The sequence below is a fragment of the Thermobia domestica genome, chromosome 16 (genome assembly GCF_964235325.1).
Source record: "Thermobia domestica chromosome 16, izTheDome1.hap1.1, whole genome shotgun sequence".
NCBI classification, from domain to species: domain Eukaryota; kingdom Metazoa; phylum Arthropoda; class Insecta; order Zygentoma; family Lepismatidae; genus Thermobia; species Thermobia domestica.
This window is the reverse complement of record NC_137469.1, coordinates 152,875,563-152,895,390: the sequence shown is the minus strand read 5'-3', so window position 1 is coordinate 152,895,390 and position 19,828 is coordinate 152,875,563. Positions and strand designations below refer to the sequence as shown.

At 33.5% G+C, this 19,828-nt stretch overlaps 1 protein-coding gene across 1 annotated transcript in view; it reads left to right on the top strand.

Annotated features, from left to right (window-relative positions):
- The window catches only part of LOC145672658 (cell adhesion molecule Dscam1-like), a 439,482-nt gene that overhangs the window by 379,520 nt on the left and 40,134 nt on the right, over nt 1–19,828 (top strand). Inside the window, exons 15-19 of the mRNA XM_081741822.1 lie at nt 3,841–4,072; nt 9,054–9,200; nt 13,276–13,431; nt 14,318–14,457; nt 17,649–17,808. Coding sequence (XP_081597948.1) covers nt 3,841–4,072; nt 9,054–9,200; nt 13,276–13,431; nt 14,318–14,457; nt 17,649–17,808 — 835 coding nt within the window. The remainder of the gene's footprint in view (nt 1–3,840; nt 4,073–9,053; nt 9,201–13,275; nt 13,432–14,317; nt 14,458–17,648; nt 17,809–19,828) is intronic.

Sequence of the window (19,828 nt, the reverse complement as noted above, 5' to 3'; positions counted from 1 at the left end):
AACAACAAAAAAGACACGTCCGTAATATTGCAAGCGAGCACTCTTGAAGGACCTGTTTTCGATAAGAATAAGCATTTAAAAAATGAACATTAACAAAAGAATTTAGTATTAAGCGTGCAAAACCACTTTACATACCAGAAATTAATCATAAATAAATTATTCTTATCATTTCATGATTTTGATTTCAGTTATCTTTTCCTTAGCCCCGTCTTGATAAAAAGAATAGGCATTTTCATATGATCACGCTTTATACACAGTGCATATCAGTGCCGGTATTTTCTTAACTCGTTGATCATTTACTGGCAGTATGACTGTCTAAATTCACCTAAATCGTTCGATTGTGTTGTGAAAAGGTATTTATGTGTTTGGGAAGGTAATATTTTCAGCAAGTTTGTCCTTTTGGTAACATTGTTACGTGAAGCATCAGTGTTTCACTTATCGTCAACTTGTCGATTATTTTATGAGTGATTATTTTGTTGAAGTTATAATTTTTCTTTGGCACTTTTGCTCTGATTTGGAAATTTGACGTTAGGAAATTATGCCAAACTATAATTAATTAATTTGACATATTTTGTGGGAAAATACACTAAAATACTTCAATTATCAATAGAAGGAAGTATAAATGGAGACCACAATTCTAATTTTTTAACAACCGGTTCTGTATATATATATATATATATATATATATAAGATTCTTCATATCAAAATAAGAGAAAAAGTTCATATGAACATGCGGAGAAAAGTGCATAGTTTCAGAGCGATGGCTGTCCAAAATCGCGAAAAAGCTAAATTTCAATAGGCCTTATTTCGATTTCGAGAAATTGTGGATGATGGTATTTATCAGTGTAAGGGAAGTTACGCATACACAATCCGAAAATCCATATTTCATCAATATTCATGTATGTGCAGGGTATTCTGTATAGGGTGTAATTCTCAGATATGCTCTCATCAGTGTTTTCAGATATGCCCTGATTTCAAGGTGAGTCCAAACTAGGTAAGAGGTAAGCCTTGATAATAATGAACATATAATGCTTCAAGTCGGTAGTTTTAGGAACCGACAGTTGGGCGTCTTTTTGTGATCGGAATAACGTGTGCTGCGATGTATTTCATCACGGTATATTTCACGTTTTTTGCACTTATAAGTGTGAAAGAAAATATTGCAGCACACCTTTACCGAATACGAGAGACGATGCTGCTGACGGTTCTTAACACTTTCAACATCCCGCCAAGGGATTCCGTGTCCACTGCTGTCAAAAGTTAACGTTTGCCTACTTTGGACCAAGAAAAAGGTAGAACACATCTGAAAATTCGGTTGACGGCATGTTTGGGAATAAAATCCTGTAGAAAATACCCTTACATCCATTGGACATTGATGAAATACACATTTTTGGATTGTGTATGCGTGACTCCCTTTACGTTGATAACTACCACCATCCATAGTTTCTTGAACCCGAACTACTGCCTGTTGAAATTTAACTTTTTTCGTGATTTTGGAAAGCCCTAACTCTGAAACTATGCACGTTTCCCTGCATGCCCATATGAACTTTTTTCTCTTATTTTGATGTGAGGAATCACCTCTTTCAATTTGTCGGTATAGTTAACTAAACCCTTTATATACCACCTTGGGTTCGAACTAAGAACTGTTGCTATTATATTTTGCAGCGGCGCATTAAACAAAACCGACTTGAAGGAGGGTAAAACATATTACGGAATATTACCAATAATGTATTTTTGTTAGTGTGATGTAGTGCATGTAGCTTGAAAGCTTTATCAAAACCAGTCTTTTGTTGTATGAAAATTTTAAACCAATTGTCACGAATACAAATATGGAGCACTTAAAAACAATTAATAATTAAGACCTCGAAATCTTTTATTAACTTGAGTGCCAAACTTTATCGGTCGCATGAGATAAATTTCTTCGCGCCGACCTATTCAAATTTTTGTCTGTCCATTGAATTGGAACAATTCAAAGTTGTTTGTTTTCACAACAATGCAAGCGAGCGGGGAAAATACAGAGGTGTTTTCACAAATTTATTTCACTCTTGGTTAGCTCGTGCGTATGAATGCATGTTTTTGTTTATGTCTAGCTATAACAAACGGTTCTGCGAACTCGAAATATTTTAAAGACCTCTTCTAACGAACCAGTACAAACCAGCTGAATAGCACCACTGCCAATGGCAATCCTGACAAGCATTTATGATTTCAGGGAGGGCGGCCAGAAATTGTCTCTCCCTCAGAGCCACGAAATTCCCCCTAAGACAATATACCCTGTCGTACTCAATGCATTTTCTCAATATTTTCGAAATACCACTTTCCACACCCAGTATATTGAAATTCTCCCCGGAGAAATTCTTCTGAAACCATCACTGTTGACAAGCATAACCAAAGGAGAAAAAGAAACGGAAATTCACTCTTAATGGAGTTTTGCTTCTACCCAAGAATTATATTCTAACTATGTAGAAATATTTCCTTGAGTTACGAAGATTATATATGTCAGCTCAATGTGTTTCATCTTTAAACTTTATTTGCAAAAGAGACAAAATTAGAAAGCTATCTACTTACGTGAAATGGAGAACAAACAGGCAGCATTCAATACACAATAATCAAGCTGGGTTAGCACTTCTTCTGTGAAGATTTACTTATTTAGTACTTGCGTGGCAAACGCAGTCGGCAGTCTGTGGAGAGTTCAAATTCCGGCACAAGATCAATTGATTGAACAACTGTTACAAATTACTTTCAATTAGGCTGTTATTGCACACACAGTGTTCAAACAACATAAGGGATATACTGTAATATTACATGTGATAAATCTAATGGTGAGAATCCCACGCAGGATTTCTTCCAACTGGGGATGCAAAGACCTACACAAACTAATTCGTAAATGTATATACATTGATGCACATAATCCTTCATGTGAAACAATTAGATAATATTTTTTTATGCACATTGCATAACTTAAATATATTTAAATAAACATATTAAACATATTAATTATATTACATACTGTAGTGGATGAATAAGTGAATCAAATATGTTTTGACATGTATTTCAAAGAACCGAACCGCTTTTGAAGATCCAAGAGAGGGCAATTGCATCCCCTTGCCACCTGCTGTGGGCGCTCATGTTAATCTGGTATTTTGAACTTCAAAAACCGGCAAGAAATGTTCCATATAGACTGAAAGTCGAACTTTTTTAATGAAAAGTGGCAAATTTTCATCCACACTCGGAATGTGCACGACAAAATAACAAACTTTTACTTAAGCACTCCTTGCGAACACACTTCTATTTGTTTTAAAATGTCATTGAAATGTAAGGGAAAAATCATCTTAATATATAGGCATGGATGTCTCCAAGTAGGATCGTAACCTCTCTCTTGAATCAATTATGTTGTAAAAATACCTTTCTTTAAGATACTATGTGGTCATTTCGCTTTTTGAAATTGTAGTTTCTGGTTATTACACTGTGAATGCTTATACTATCCAGGATTATATTGTAGAAAATATCCAATATGATGCTTCATACATAAATTAGTTTGTATGCTAGAAGCACGTTTTCCACATCAGTACTTAAATCAGATGAAATAAACTATTTAAAGTGTCATCCAAATTACTATTACTTCTATTGTGCTATCTGTAATTACCGAAAATAGAGAAGTTCAATTTTGATGCTAGTATAATGAATAGAATTTCATTCTTTAGCGAATGCATATATCGATTTTATTCTGATTATAATACGTAATATGAGAAACATACTATGTAAAATATATATTTTTATTAGAAGTTGGTTTATTATACTGTGATTATCAAACAATATCAAAATATCTTCTTTCTTCTAAACTAGCCTCCTTTGATGAGTTACACTAATGGAGAAATTTTAGGATATCAAGTATCCTTTAGAGCAGCAGCGTCTGAGGCTCCGTTTCAAATACGCAATATACGAGGCCACCATCGTCTGGAAACCACTCTTTCGGAATTACTTCCATATACACGCTACGAAATCAACGTGAAGGCATTCAATCAGGTTGGACCTGGTCCTGCTTCCACGTCTATATTGGTATCCACACTGGAAGGTGGTAGGTAAATATTCACTTTCCGTCTCTATCTAAAACTGCATGATAGACTATGAAAATTAAGTCTACTGATTACTCTCCGTATTTACTTGTATAATAAGAACGAAAGAAAAATTACTATCTATGGTTGGCACTAACAGAGACATACTCAACAAGAACTTTCAGAAATGGAGGTCTATACAGATTAGCAGGACAATGAAAAATGTTTCATGAAAATTTTAGTCTTGACATAGACAAATAGTGTTACCATTTAGCACTTTTATATGGTCATATAACGCTCACGTGGTGATATATTATTTGTACAACTTAGTGATGGGCTCACCCGTCATTGGTGCATATGACTACGAACTTCATTTTCATTGAAATTGTAGAATTCTTGATATAGTACACGTTTAGAATCATAAGACATTTGGAAAGCCTTTTAAAAGAAATTTAAATCTAGTAAAGAAAATCAGAACTGTTGACGTAATTTGATGGTAGTCAGACACGAAATAGGGGAAATTATTCACCCCAGGGACAATTTTCACATTTTGCTTTACAGAAGTAGGTGTATTTGTGTGAGGCTAAAGAAAAAAATGTATTCCAAATATCTTGATATTTCAGCTTCATCTTGTAAAAGCTACAGGGGAGTTGCATCGGTTAGAACAATACCAGAGCAATTTTTGTTGGGGAGGTAATTTTTCCCTTCATACATATTCAGTATATAAAAACGGACAGTGATTTTTGTACTTGGGGACAACACCAAATCTAATGAAAACAGTTTGCTTTCAACGATCAATTAGTTTGTTACAAAACGAACGATAAAATAATATCCAGAAATCACAGTCTGTTTTTTTTTTCGTTCTGATTAGAATTGGCATTTTCGCTTCATAAAGTAACTTTAATAACAAGAGACACAATATGGTTCTTAAAACAAGCATATTCGAGTTTTAAAAGATCATTTATTGAAAGAACATGCAATGAATATGGGATTAGGCATATTGGTTTCAAAACTAGATATATATTTAGATCTTACAGCAAATAGTGCTCATTATATCAAAAGTATTTCCCCTTGGCACATCAAGAAGACGCATACCGTTTGGTACGATCAAAATTATAAACAAAATCCAATTCTAGAAAAGAATAAATTAAAATTATCTACATGTAGAAACAGTAGACAGACGTTTTAAAAATACTTTAGTATTTATCTGTTACCTACATTTATGTGCAGCAAGAAAAATGTTTCCGAATGTCGAAAACAACAATTATTTTTACACAAAAATTCTGTATACACGAAAACATAAACAGCCTTCGCTAACTTCTTTCGTTGCTTATGCAATTACTTCATCTTATGCAAATCATTATTCGATATATGACATTATTGGAACTGAAACAAGTGCCTAGAACTTTTAGGAGGGCTACAAGTGCCATGTTATGTGGTACATTCTGCCCCCTAGCTACAACTTGTACAACTTCCTCTACCTACTTGAGCATGTGACGTCTGGGTTCTAGTGCTAGGAAGTTCAGTAAAACATTTTTATTCTAGGTATAAATTTCTTAGAAATGATATGTCCTTCATGATTCTGAAAGCAAATTTGTTCGTAAAAAATGGGAAGGACGAAAACGCTGGATTACATTACTCTCCATGTATACGAATGTAGTCAATGATGTAAAATATTGTTTTCTTATAGTTTGGTCTCATCAAAATCAGAAAACAATGTTCAGAAGACGCTGCAAAAAATCCATTAACACATTTTTGCTCTTTGTACAGCTAACACTCATCAAAAGCAAATTTTAAAGAAACAAACACATGTGGCTTGCAGCTGTTACGTTTTCTGTTAGATTGATTTGGAATTTTAAGTCCCTTTAAGCACGAGACGTGGACTTACAGCTTTAAGTGGGATCCGAAGCAAATGAACTATCACCGACAATCAAACCCGAGTCTTCTGCACAAAGGACGCATCCGCAAGCCATATACGATTAGCAACGAGAGCTTTCTATGTGCTGCATAGGAAATCGTACTAACTCATTTCAAAGAAACATGATTCATTCACCTATTTTCGGATCGGATCAGTGTATTAGGATGTACAGAAATTTGAAGTCTCCCCATTAACAAAATATTCTGCAGCACTTTGTTTCTTATACTTCTGAAAAGGAGAGCTCTTTGTTACAAGACAGAAGAAAAAACTAATTTATCAATGATAAGTCAATCATTTCTTGATTAATTATCAGAATAAATATTTCCAAACCTGATAGTCACATTCAAGTGAAATTATTTACAAATCTTGCAGTGATTTTCAGTTACTTATTTATTATGTATTTTACATTATTTCTCATGCAACTTCTCGTACAATCAAGAAGCCATTGATGTTATTGGTCAAAAGACATCAACTATAATTATGACTGTACCATATCTTTGGAACACTGTTCTTTATTGCGGATCCAGATTCGAACTATGTGCAACTAAATATGTGCACAAACAGAAAGAATTGTATAATTTCCAGATTTTATTAGCTAGTAGAAGTAACAACCAGTGATCAAGCAATAAAATGCAATTAAACAATTATAGTTTCACACAGGGGTTTTAAGTGCGATGGTATAAGATTACATCTGCAAATTGCTGAACATGTGGCCTTCCGAAGTTCTACGCAACAAGAGTGCTAAACGATTGTCGGAGTAAAACACCTCAGATAAAAACATCTTCTACTGGTTCTAATTCCATTTTATTTATTTTATTATTTATTGACTACTAGTAAATTTGCCCGATCTTACACGAAAAGAATAAAATTGAATGAATATAAAATCATAAACTTGATTAGTGTAGAAATTGGCTTCATTAACCACTTTAGAAGCGGTCTTTTCGGAAACATTACAACACATACTAGCTCCTTTCTAAATAAGTAATCGGATATTTAATATTGTAGAAAATAACCCTATTCTACCTTCAGGAGTTTAATTTTCTACAATATTTAAACATGTTTCCTTTATTTTTGATTAAGAGCCTACATACGGAATTTCATAGCTCCAATTTAAACTGGCACTCAGATAACAAATTTTCTAAATAAAGAATATATAACTAACTCTATGGCCTGTGGAACCCAGAGGTTCAATGCCGCGTTCACAAAAGCTCTCCGCTGACTTCTATCCTTAACTAACTCCATCCAGTTTCTACTTTGTATTCCAATCTCTGCGAGATCCACCTTAATATTGTCCTCCCATCTGCGCCTAGGTCTTCCTAATAATCGTTTTCCGAGTGGTCTTCCAGTCAAGACTTTGAAAGCGTTTCTACTTTCTTCCATTCTAGCTACATGACCTGCCCACCTAAGCCTCCTAGACTTGACGACCCTAACAATGTTCGGTAAACCATATAACCAAAATAAAGAATCTATAGAAATTGAAAATGAAATGAAATCTTTAAGTTTTACGTCCCACGGTTATGCTGGTTAGGCTAAAGGAGAAGGTGATGATGAGTAATGTATGAAATGGTGAAATGAAGAAAGCGGGAGGAAACGGGAGAACCCCGAGAAAACCCACGTACACGGTGTTTGTCCACCACAAAATTCACCTGGCGGGGGCTGGGATCGAACCCGGGACCCCAAGTACCAGAGGTGAACGCTCTACCATTGAGCCCCCGCGGCCCCACTCTATAGAAATTGAGTCTGTCTCTCCTTCGGGAGCGGAATTTTTCAGAAAATTTAAATACGTATTATCTTATTTTTAATTACGAGTTCAAAACGGAATATTACACTAAAACACATACTGACATTGAACATTTTTTTGGAAACAAAGTGGAAATTTGAGTATTAAAGAAGTTGTCCTGTTTTTCCCCTTTAGTACTGGAATTTTCGAAAACACTAAAACACATATTATCTTACTTTTAATGAAGAGATTATTTCTTTAATTTTCATTTACTCGTGTTCACAAAGTTACTAAAGTACAACATAACAAAATTAAACCTTTTACGAGAATGAGGGCTTCTGATGCCAGACGCGGTTCTACGTGTTTATCTCCCAAATATCCTGCAAATTTGATTAAAGAATCTCATGAATATTGGAGCATTAAAACTGGCAATAGTTGAAGGTTGACATGTTTCACTAGAAATTTGTCTGTGTTCCTGTATTTCTTATACCATCTCAACAAGGTAAAAAGGCACAGCTGTTCATTTTTTCTATTATTTATGTACATACGAATAAATAGAGATTTAACCGGTTCTGGTAAATGAAGGAATGTCCAATTTGAGAACTTATTTCTATTTTTTATGCATAAAGATCAGTCATTGATACCTTCCCATAAACATTACATTGGAGCACCACTGACGGAAGTGGGCGTAATATAAATATACGTAGAAATTTGAGCGGAATCTTAACGGAATCAGATCAGAAAATTGGCTGAAGATCAGAAGACGGACATGCAGAACCGCGCCTATTAGGAAAGAGAAATGCAACATTTATCCGAAGTGTTTATACAAATATTTATCAACTTACCAAGTAATTAACACTCAGATAACTCAAAACTTCTTCAAAGTGTATTTAGTTAGCATTTAATATACAATTTCAGTATACTTATTCATTGAAATTCATCAGCGTAATAAAGGTTTTTCTTTATTCATAGAGATATAGTGAATAATACGAAATAAACACCCTTTCTTTGATTAAAACACAATTTTGAAGAGTTCAAGCATTAAATATTCTAATTTTAAATTACAAAATCTTACATTGTCAGAGAAGTATCGTATCAATACATAAAATTAAATTGTGTGAATTATTAAAAATGCTTTCGTTACACTATATTATAAATATAATACAAAGAATTTTGAGGGAGAAAAGTAAACATGCTTAAATGTTTTATTATGTAGAAATAAAAGCACCGTTTTCAACTAAGTACTTCATCTTTGGTCATGCATAACATCAAAGTATCAATTGCCGTTAATTAGAATGCTCCTATTGTCTTGGGATAAACAGAAGAATAAATGCCAAATAATATAGTAATTGAATTTTCCTTTTAGTGCCAGATCATCCACCACTAAACCTCAGATGCTCTGCAATATCTTCAATGAGTCTTCGAGTCCAATGGGAGCCTCCACCGCCAGAACATAGAAACGGAAATATTGAAGGATATAAGGTTTTCTACAAGCAAGTTAAAAACAAACTTGGTAAATATGCATGTGTAGGTTATTCTCTTTTAACATTTTGATAGCTTGTTTTCGAACTAAAAGTAGCTGATCAAGTTTAGTCAGTACTTCAATCACACTGTAGTTATGAGCTGTCTAGTATAAGTTATATATTTTGCGGAATATTTCGATTTTTGATTTCGAAATATTCATATGATATTATGAAATACGTATATTTTGTAAATACTCACAGTATTATTTTAATTAATTACTTTTATGTAATATGGAGGATGATGAATGGTAAATAATTGGAAATTAAACAATTGTTTTACCTTCTGTTTGTGGATGGATAAAATAAATGAAAATGTAACATCGAATTAATCTTAATAATGTTTAACTATAGATATAATTTAGAAGTTAGTCAGATACATTACAGTATCCCTCCCTTGTGACTATATCATTATTATATTATCCCCTACGTGCGATGTTTACGTTTATATGGTTTGAACCTATTTTAAGCTAGAGGTCCACATCTTAATACTGAAAAGGAAGCTAAACTCCAAAGAACATTTTGTTTTTATGAAAATAGTAACATTATTCTTAGGTTTGTCACGTGAATATAAATGTAGTAATTTATTGCATAGCTCTGCATCTTTCCATATCTAAATTTTCTTAATTGTACTTTCCAAAAGAGCTATTATCTCGAAATGTGAACAGGGTATATGTTTTAAATATCCAATGAAATATAGATATAATAAGTTAGCGCTTCGTAAATACTACAACATACTATCACAAAAATCTATGCGCAGAAAAGTGTATAAGAAATTCTTTTTTTCTTTCTCATCCTATACTTTTCGATCAAATATTTAATTCGGAGAATCAAATATTTCTAACCAAATTAAATCTGTCCGAAGACATATTAGTTGCGTAAAACGTAGACTATTTAGTAGAAAAATAATTCTCCCCGTTATTTATTAAAGCTGACCAAATCTGGAAAACTGAGAGCCGATTTTTTCAAAAGTTACAACTTGAATGTCGGTTTTATGTTTCAGTTTCCGGGTTTCAAAAGCACTTTACAGACATTATTATTTAGCAAAGCGTATTAAACACAACACCCTACTGCCATCCTAAAAACAATCCTAGCTATGCTGTCGTTTATTCTTTTCTACATGTAAAACATGATAAACTTATTTTAAAATCTCAGCTGCAACTTTCGTTTCATTTATTTCGTTTCTTTCATCGGTTTTTACGTGAAATGCGTATGAAAATATAAAACGAATCAATTAGAAATAAGGTCCTACAAAATAGTAATGTAATTATTGTACGCTCATGGATGTACCGATATTGTGTCACAAAATTACAATTCGATAAATTTGGTTTACCCGAACAAAGTAATATGGTTTTGCACAGTTGAGCATTGGTTCCCAGTTGAGCATTGAAGATTCCCAGTTGAGCATTGAAGATTGAATGCATTGGGTCGATTGAGATTCCACCTTAAACACTAGTTCCACGTCTCATATGGTCTCGGTGTCGAAAAGAGACGGTAAATGTAAACAAACATACAAACAATATACAAAATAATTTCATTCTGTTCTAGGAATCCAAGTTTAATCATAGTCTGTTGTTATTTTCTATAGCGACATTACTGTTGAGTGTACATACAAAATACAATAGACCAAATGTCTGTTTCTACGCTCTTTCTTTTGTTAAAACTTTTATATCTATTGGTTTAACATGATAGATTTGTTCTACGTTTTAGATTTTCTCTAACAGATATTTTCTTCTGTTTTATTCGGTGCGTGTGAAATTGTTTGAACACACATTTCTAAGGTGAATATTCGGACCAAAGAAGAATGAGAATTAGGAATGACAAATGATTGATGATTTTTGACTTCATGACTTACACTGTAAACTTAATATCATTAAGGTTATTAAAGCTAGGTAGGTAACCAGGATGAAAGATAGTTGATATCACTTCAAAATATTTATTGGGAGAAAACTCAAAAGGGAAAACACCATTCAATAAATATAGACGCAGGTGGGACGACAGATCTCAGAGAAATGGAAATAGAAAGTAGAAACTAGACCCGGTTGACTAAAGGTCAGTAGATCCAGTTGGCTTTAGTGAATTCAGTTTTAAACCTTTGGATTCCACAGACAGTCCGAACTTAAATCTTTGAGATAAGTATTAATATTAGGGACCCTAGAAAAATACTAAATATGGAACTTGGACTTCCTAGAATGTAAAATTTTAATAAATTGTTTACTACTTTAAGAGGCCCAGTTGACGTTTTACTGAAGTAGAGCTCATATTACTTTTATGGTTTATCGTAGGAATCCTTGATTATGATACAATCTTGTCAAATTATGAGACAGCAGCAGAATTTTTAATTATTTTCTATTCTTTTGAAAATGGTACGGTGAGTCTTGTCCATGCATCACTAGTTAAGTTCAAGAAAAACTAATTGACACAAAGCATTAAGAAACTTATATTATTTCTGAGGGCCTTAATAGAAGAAAATTTACTGAAATGGGCCCGAATCATATTTTGTTTCATTTTTCTGGGGGTAAATCTATCCCATGTTTCATTTATACACTCGTATTCGTGTCGTACCTATGGAGTAAGAAACTTTAATTTTGAATTTTTCCCCCTTGAACGGTGGGAAGCTTAAATGGAATAGCAGTAGCGCCCTGTCCCTCTCTACCCTCCCCAGATAAGTAATAGCACGGTCGATAGGCTATAGAGTTAATCAGTTTTGTTTTTCTCCGAAGTTAAATCATAATCATTTTTAACAAATAAATTAAACAAGTTTCATCGAAATAGTATGAATATAAGAACTTATTGTACATAATTCCCACGCTTGCCCTAGGCACTATTAACGCTAGATATGGAACTACATGTAGGAAAGGAACAAGTAGAGCGAAGATTTAAAAATTACTGGTATCCTTCTGATTATGACAGCTGACTGCTGAACGTGTTGCAAAAAGAAAAAGAGATTTATTCACTTTGCATTTCCTTTCTTACTTTCTACCTTTGATTCTGAATATCCGGATCAATAATAAAAGTATTTTATACAAGTCTGAAGTTGGGTCATATACTTGTTCTTTCCATTAATTTTCATACCAGCATTTTTTACAGTAAAATTCTATAGGTAAAGTTTTTAATTGGACGATACACTGAAAATATATATGCAAAATACACATCAGCGTTGGTGCTTAGTATTTCTCTTTCCGAGCACTGGTTATATAGGGAATGTTTTTAATTATATGTGAATGGTAATAATGAAATGCAAAGAATGAGAACACCCTTCCTTGTAATTTGAGTAATTTTATATGCGTGAACGTATTTTTGTAATAGAGAGACGGCCAAAAACGCAATGGTTTTGGGTTCTGAAAACATTTTATTTGTAAACTGAAATTCAATTTCGATTTTTATAATAGATGCTGGATTTTAGAAATCAAGAATCGGTTATGTTTCACAAAATCGAAGAAATAGGTTTCGATTTTCAAAAATCAAACTCGATTTTTACATATTCGAATACTATATTCAGTAAAAATATTGTGTGATACTTCCCTCGCGACCGATGCTTTTTTGATATCAATGATAATTGATGTACAGCGATATTGAATTCCGTGTTCATTTTAATTATTTGACAAATGGTAAATATGGTGACACATTTCTAAGTATTAGGGGATTAGCATTCATTTCGCTAGAAGATTCTGGACCATGGGTACTTAGATAGAGCGCGTACTAGTTCCTGTGTTTCCTTGAACTGCTTGAAATATATTCCATAGTTTTCAAACTGGGGCATTTTAGAGCATGATATCTAACATTTGCAATGATTTATAACTGAAATAGCGTGCATTTCGACCCATATTTATTAAAACTTTTCCTTTCATTTGATATTAGAAATTCCTTCCGAATTAACTAAATTTCTCACCGAATTTTTCAACATACTGTATAACGTTTTAAACGGTATTTTATTACACTTTCATACATTAGATATCCGCGCGACTCTTAACCTTCATGTGTGTATAAGTGTGCTGTCTGTGGTGGTAAATGCTTGTTCTCACTTCCAAGGATAATATTTTCTGTTATTATTAACTTGTTTTACAGGAATAAATGATATTGAGATAAAGAAAACGACAAATTTAGAAACCAACTTACATGGTTTAGACAAGTTTACAAATTACAGTATTCGCGTTCTGGCATATACATCCATTGGAGATGGAATCAGAAGTGATCCTGTATACTGCATAACTGAAGAAGATGGTAAGTGAAAGGGCACACAACACTGATCTTTCTTTAATGTGCGTTAAATTATATATGTTCTCCTTATTTCTATTTATCCTAGTACATTTAAGTTTTGATCAAAAATGCGAAAATGATTTTTAAGAATAAGAAATGTAGAATTATAGATGCAACATTGTAGCTAACCTAATTGAACTCTATGATTTGTTAGTAATTGCTATGAAAAAACAAAGAAGTTCTTAATTATATCCTGGCAAACAATAGATTATGCTAAAATAAAATAAAATTTCCATTCGAACTAACATCAATAAGAGACTGATTACTCTAGTTGCTAATCTTCAAATAAATTGCACTTCTAATGGCTCGTGAATTATTGTTAGTCTCATATAAAAACAACATAAACTATAAAACTGCAAATAAAATTGTTTGTATGCAATCGATTCTTATCTATACTGCATTAAGGAATTCTTACAATCTTAGAATTCCCTTTACAGGAATGTTGTGGCCTGCTTGCAAAGAGGCTCAACATAAATTAGGGATGGGAGAGAAAATGTCACCGACTATGTTTAGCGACTTATTTCTCGAAACTACTAGTCTTGTAACACTAGTGTAGAATCTTTCAAAATCGAGTATTGTACACTTGCATATACCATAAAATCGTGATTAATTAGATCAACGCCAAAGGCACGTACGCTATCCACATAGCCACGAGGGAGTTCTGGAAAATGGGAACCTAAAAGAGGAGAATATCTCTAGAGTTCAATGGTATATAATCCACCGGACAAAATACACAATAGTTTTCATTTTAGTCAAGTAAATGCGTCGAATTTGTCTATTTTCTCGCATATTGTATTGTTTTACCATGTCTGTAGATACTTGTTAAGTATGAAATTTATGCTTTATTTAGTTCCAGGACCACCAGAACAAATAAAAGCTTTGGTGATGACCTCAGACTCAATCTTAGTTGCATGGACACGTCCAAGTCAACCAAATGGCAATATAGTCAAATACAATTTGTATATCCACCAATTACAACATGGGAATAAGGTATGCATTCATATAATTATTCTGAACCCCTATTAAAGGAGTTCATTCACAGTTCCATTGCCAGGGACCCGAGAAGGTAGACTTTAACCACTAAGCGTAATAGGAAGTACTCGTCAAGCCCTACCTAGAGGTACTGTTATTTTGACCCTAAAGGCTCAGAAAGTTGGTCAAAAACGCAGCAAAGGTAAGGGTGATTTAGAGAAACTGAGAGGTTCTAGAATGAAATGAATATAGGAATAAGATCAGTATGCAACCAAATGTTGCATATGTGAGAAGCATCCATAGAGGATAGCGCTAAGCGCAGATATCGGCATAAGTCGAAGATAGTTTCAAAACTACATATTTGGAAAGGAAACTACAGTAGACGAAAGAAAACGTATATCTAGTATAGAACCTTTCAAGAGCTTGCATATAACATGCAATTTGTGCGAAGAAAACTTCAGGAACAGGATGAAAACAGTGAGAAATCATTCTTCACTAGTGATTAAATTTTTACTAATTGGGAAGCTTACTCAACTAGAAAGAAGTTTGTTTACATTTGTTTGAGAAGGTTAATATAGATTTAAATTTCTTCAAAGAATCCAGTAAACAAGTCTTCGTTTGATAGTTTTCTAATTTTTCCTTCAGTCTTTTAATTTCGTTTACCTTTGTTTTCTTTCGACATATATATAGTTTTTTTTAAAAAAAAAAAAACCGAACCATCACCTATGCCAATATTTCAACTTAGCGGTGTCCTCTATGGATGCTTCTTACATATGCTACATGCGGTTGCATACTGATCTTATTCCTGTATTGATTTTATGCTATAACCTCTGAGTTTCTCTAAATCAGCAATGACCCCGCTTACCTTTGCTGCCCTTTTTGACGAACTTCCTGAGCCTTTAGGGCCAAAATAATAGTACCTCTAGATAGGACTTGATGAGTACATCCTATTACACCTAATGATCAACGTCTACCTTCTCACGTCCTTAGCAATGGAACTATGAATAAACCCCTTTACAAGTAATAGGTTCGTAAGTTTTACGAGTATCTCTGTCATTGTTAGGATAACCTACACAACATAAATAAACAACATTTTGTAGCAGGATAAAGATTCCCAATTAGTATTAGCAGGGAACGGCACGACTTTTAGCATACACATTCGTTTTTATTTACTATTTCAAAAAGTGATCATAAGAATGTAACCTCAAGTACATCATTTTCTCTAGTTTGATGGGATCTCTCGAGTGGCACATTGTGTGTCAATTTTAAACGTGATTTTAGTTAAGCATAAATTAAAGTTGAAGAGTTAATTAAAGTTTTGGGCTATACCACATTATCCATTCTATGTACTATCATATTGTTAGTGTTATACTGCAGAACTTGATGATCCAAACTTCAGTATCAGTTTCGCGTTAATAGATACCGTTGTTTCTGTACAGCATTAATTTTCGTTTTCTCAATTTTTTTCTTCATTTTTTTCAGAAGCTACTCATGAGCTTTTGCAGTCACGTATATAATTTCATTCATCTTAATGAGATCTAATGATTGACATATGTCTCATGTTTCGATTTTTGTTCGTTAAAAGCTAATAATTTTGTGGAATTTTGTTGAATATTAGAAACAATTATTGATTAATACTCTTGTTTTTGTGGTAATTAATAAAACTGTTATTGGTACTTGCAAATCTAAAGGAAATTTGACATTTTTATTTATTCATTTATTCACAAAGTTTCATACAGCACTAGGACAATTAGCTGCAACAGTACAACACACAGACAAAATGAAAAAAAAAAGGAAATAAAAAAGAGAGAAAATGCAGAAAAAGGTTCATCTCTCAATATACAAGGTTCTCATCAATTGAATTCTAAAGTTTCTCTCAGAGGTAAAAATGTTATATACTGTTGACAATGTGTTGCAATTGTACGCTAGTCTGTAAAACAAGGAGCGCTTTAGAATAGATAACCATAGGTTATAGTTGTCTCATAGGTTAGCAAATTGAAAGAGAGAGAATTCACCGCCGGGAAACACGAAAGTTAATCTGTGATAGTAAAAGTTCAGAATCAATTTTGCCATTGATGATCTTATAGGTAAAGTAAATCAGCTCCTCCACGGTATCGTTTGTCAGAGGAACATGAGTTCATTAAAGACATTAGTCCTTGTTTCGAGTAATTACGTAACTCGGGAATTTCAAATCTAACTATAGCAAGAAATAAGCTTAATATAGAGACAATGCCAGATAGATAAGTAGGTACAGCCATATTCCATAGAGGTGACATTGATCGGAGAAATAAAAGCCTTATGAAATATCGTAAGGGCAGGGAGACTTCGTATTTCCGGAAATCTAAAGAGTAGACGAAGTAGTTTCATAGCTCTGGATGAGATTGAACTGACATGATCCGCAAAGAAGAGTTTTTCGTCAAAGATAACACTTAGATCTTTTCGAGATGAAACGCGTTTGATAGGTACATTGTTAACATTATATAGGCCTAGTATATGTCGGAGTATATATCATATAGTATATATACGTATCTGTAAATCAGTAAATTTTACAACAATTTGGTTCTTTCGTACTTCAACACGAAACACAGTGATTGAACAGTAAAATATCTATATATTGAGTATGTTACTTTTGTAGTTGAGCGAAGCATAGTACTAGAGGTACATACGAAGGTCCGATTGCAATAAACTTAATCAGGAACGCGGGTATACTAGGGTCCACACCTGTACAGCATCACTTACTGCCAGTAATACTAATTAGGGGATCAGAATGTTAAGAATTAAATATATTTACGGGAGAAATGTATGACAAAATTACGATGAATTTCAGCGTTTATAAACTTTATAAGAAAATGTATTGCTGTCAAAAAAAATCAGATATGATACTGCACTTGAAGATTAAACGGCTACGCTTTACTAATGTGACTGTAATATCCTATGAGACTTCAGGGAATTCATATCATTTATCTACATTTTCTATTTTAGGAAAGTTTAAGAGCTTTTTTTTTTTAAAAAAAAAATAAACAATTGTAATATTTAACTTCAACCTATATCGGGAACTTGGTAAGATAACAATTTCCTAGTCTCAGTGAAATGATACATGAATTATTATTCTTCAGAAACTTTTCATTAGAATTCTAGTTTTATAATGGAAATAATCCGAAATGTGATTTCATCATTTAATTATATGTAAATCTATTTTTCTCTAATAGGAAATTCAAAAGGAAGTCATTTTCACTAACAACCAGGAACATACTTACGAAGTTCGAAGATTGAAAGAGTTTCAAAGATACGAATTCTGGGTAACAGCGTCCACAAATGTTGGAGAAGGACAAAGCAGCGCTAAAGTTTCACAATCACCAACTTCTCGAGGTAAGAACTAAATACAAATAGCTGAAAAAAGGGGAAGTTACAAAAAATGAAATCTTTAAGTTTTATGTCCCATGATTATGCCGGTTAAGCTAAAAGAGACGGTGATGATGAGAAATTAATGAAATGGTGGAATGAAGAAAGTGGGAGGTAACGGGATAACCCCGAGAAAACCCCCGAGCACGGTGTTTGTCTGCCACAAAGTCCACACGGCGCGAGCTGGGATCGTACCAGAGACCCCAAGCACCGGAGGTGAATTATCTGGTTAAAAGCATTGGTCGATTTATGTAAAAATACAAATCTCAGAAGTACTGACATAAAAATAGACCTAACATAAACTACATAAATGAACAAAGAGAAAATGAAACCATGTTAATGGAGCATACATCTATAAGTTTACGAATAGCTATTATTCAATATTTGTTACTTTCAAACTTCATGCTCAATAATGTATTTGGAGAAGTTACTTATAGATATCTTTTTCATAGCCTATACGTTTATTGCGAAGACAGTACTGGTACATTATCCACTGTTTCCCATGTTGATTTACAGAAAATTTCGAACAATAACATAGATACTTTGTATCATCTTCCATAGTTGATTCCTATCCAAATTCTGACTTGTTTCACTGCAGTGGAGTTTCAAAATTCTATCTAGAGGTTCGAATGTGGAGAAATAGAAAATATGCAGATATTGTTATCTATTGCTGGGCTTACTTTTTTAGTACAATTAGGTTTGTTCAGTGAGCATCCGGTACTAAGGCAATCAGAGGTGGCTCGTGAACTTCACAGTTCCAAAATGTGTATGTCGCGTGTATTAAGATGTTACCTAGGATTGGAAGTTATGAGCGATATATCGGATAGATCATTACTAATGAGGTGAAGTGTCAGAGTTACAAAGGCTCGCGCTCGCACTCGCTGAAGTATTACTAAGCAAATGGACACATACAAACCCTTTTTCACAGATGAAAGACTTATCACTCATGAGGAGGATTCATTGTCGAAAACTACAGGGTTTATGTCATACAATAAGCTGGAAGAAAGGCTCCATGGGTATACAGGGGTCATCATCCTGCTGCAGTAATATTATGGCAAGGAGTCGGTTATGAGGGCACTACGAATTTCCATTTTTATGAGAAAGTGGTCAAAACATCAGTCACAGTCTATTAACAAACTGTCTCCAAAAGACAGGTGAAGGATCTCAACGTATCTCTTTCATGTCCAAGTCCGTAGCTACCAGTAAGATTCACCTTCCGCTCATACGGCTAAAATCATGCAAAAGTGGAGGAGAGGAGACTTCTGCTACTCCAGACCTCAGCCCTCTCGACTACCAATTGTGATCTGTATTGTAGGCTATTCTTGGTTTGTTTGCCGGTACAAATAGATACGATGACTAAAGTAATTATGTAGAATTATTTGTTTTAAGAGTTATGGTAACCATCGTCTATCACAATCAAATGATCATAACGAATGTAAGCTACCAACACTCGATTATATATGGTATGATTTAGGGAACTGTACAAGCTTTGCAGCAATAACTGTCACAATGTATCAGAGATATTTACAACAATCGCAAACTTACCCACATGGTATTCTTTTTTAACTGCGCAAATAGCCACAAAGAACATGTATTATATTAAAAAATGTCTAGCTAGAAGCTCTTAAGTTTTATGGCTTTATAAAATGAAAGAAGTAATGAAATAAAATAAATAATTAAACCAATAATTGTATGCGATATGTCTAGATTGTGTCTAACTGTAATATACAGGGTGTCCATAAAGTCCGGGTACATGGGAAAAAGCATATTTTGGTCAATTTAATGTTAATGAATAATATTTTCAATGAATAATATTTCCGTGCTGTTCAATGCATAATTTGATGCGCTTTCAAGAAAAGGTCTGAGTTGCCGTCGGTTTCAGCATGGTGGTTTAAATTTCAGGTGGTTCTGTCAGGTGGTTTAAATTTCTAATCTTCGTCGAGTTTGTCTGTTAACTTCACATTGACATAAAACATAGATTCCTCAC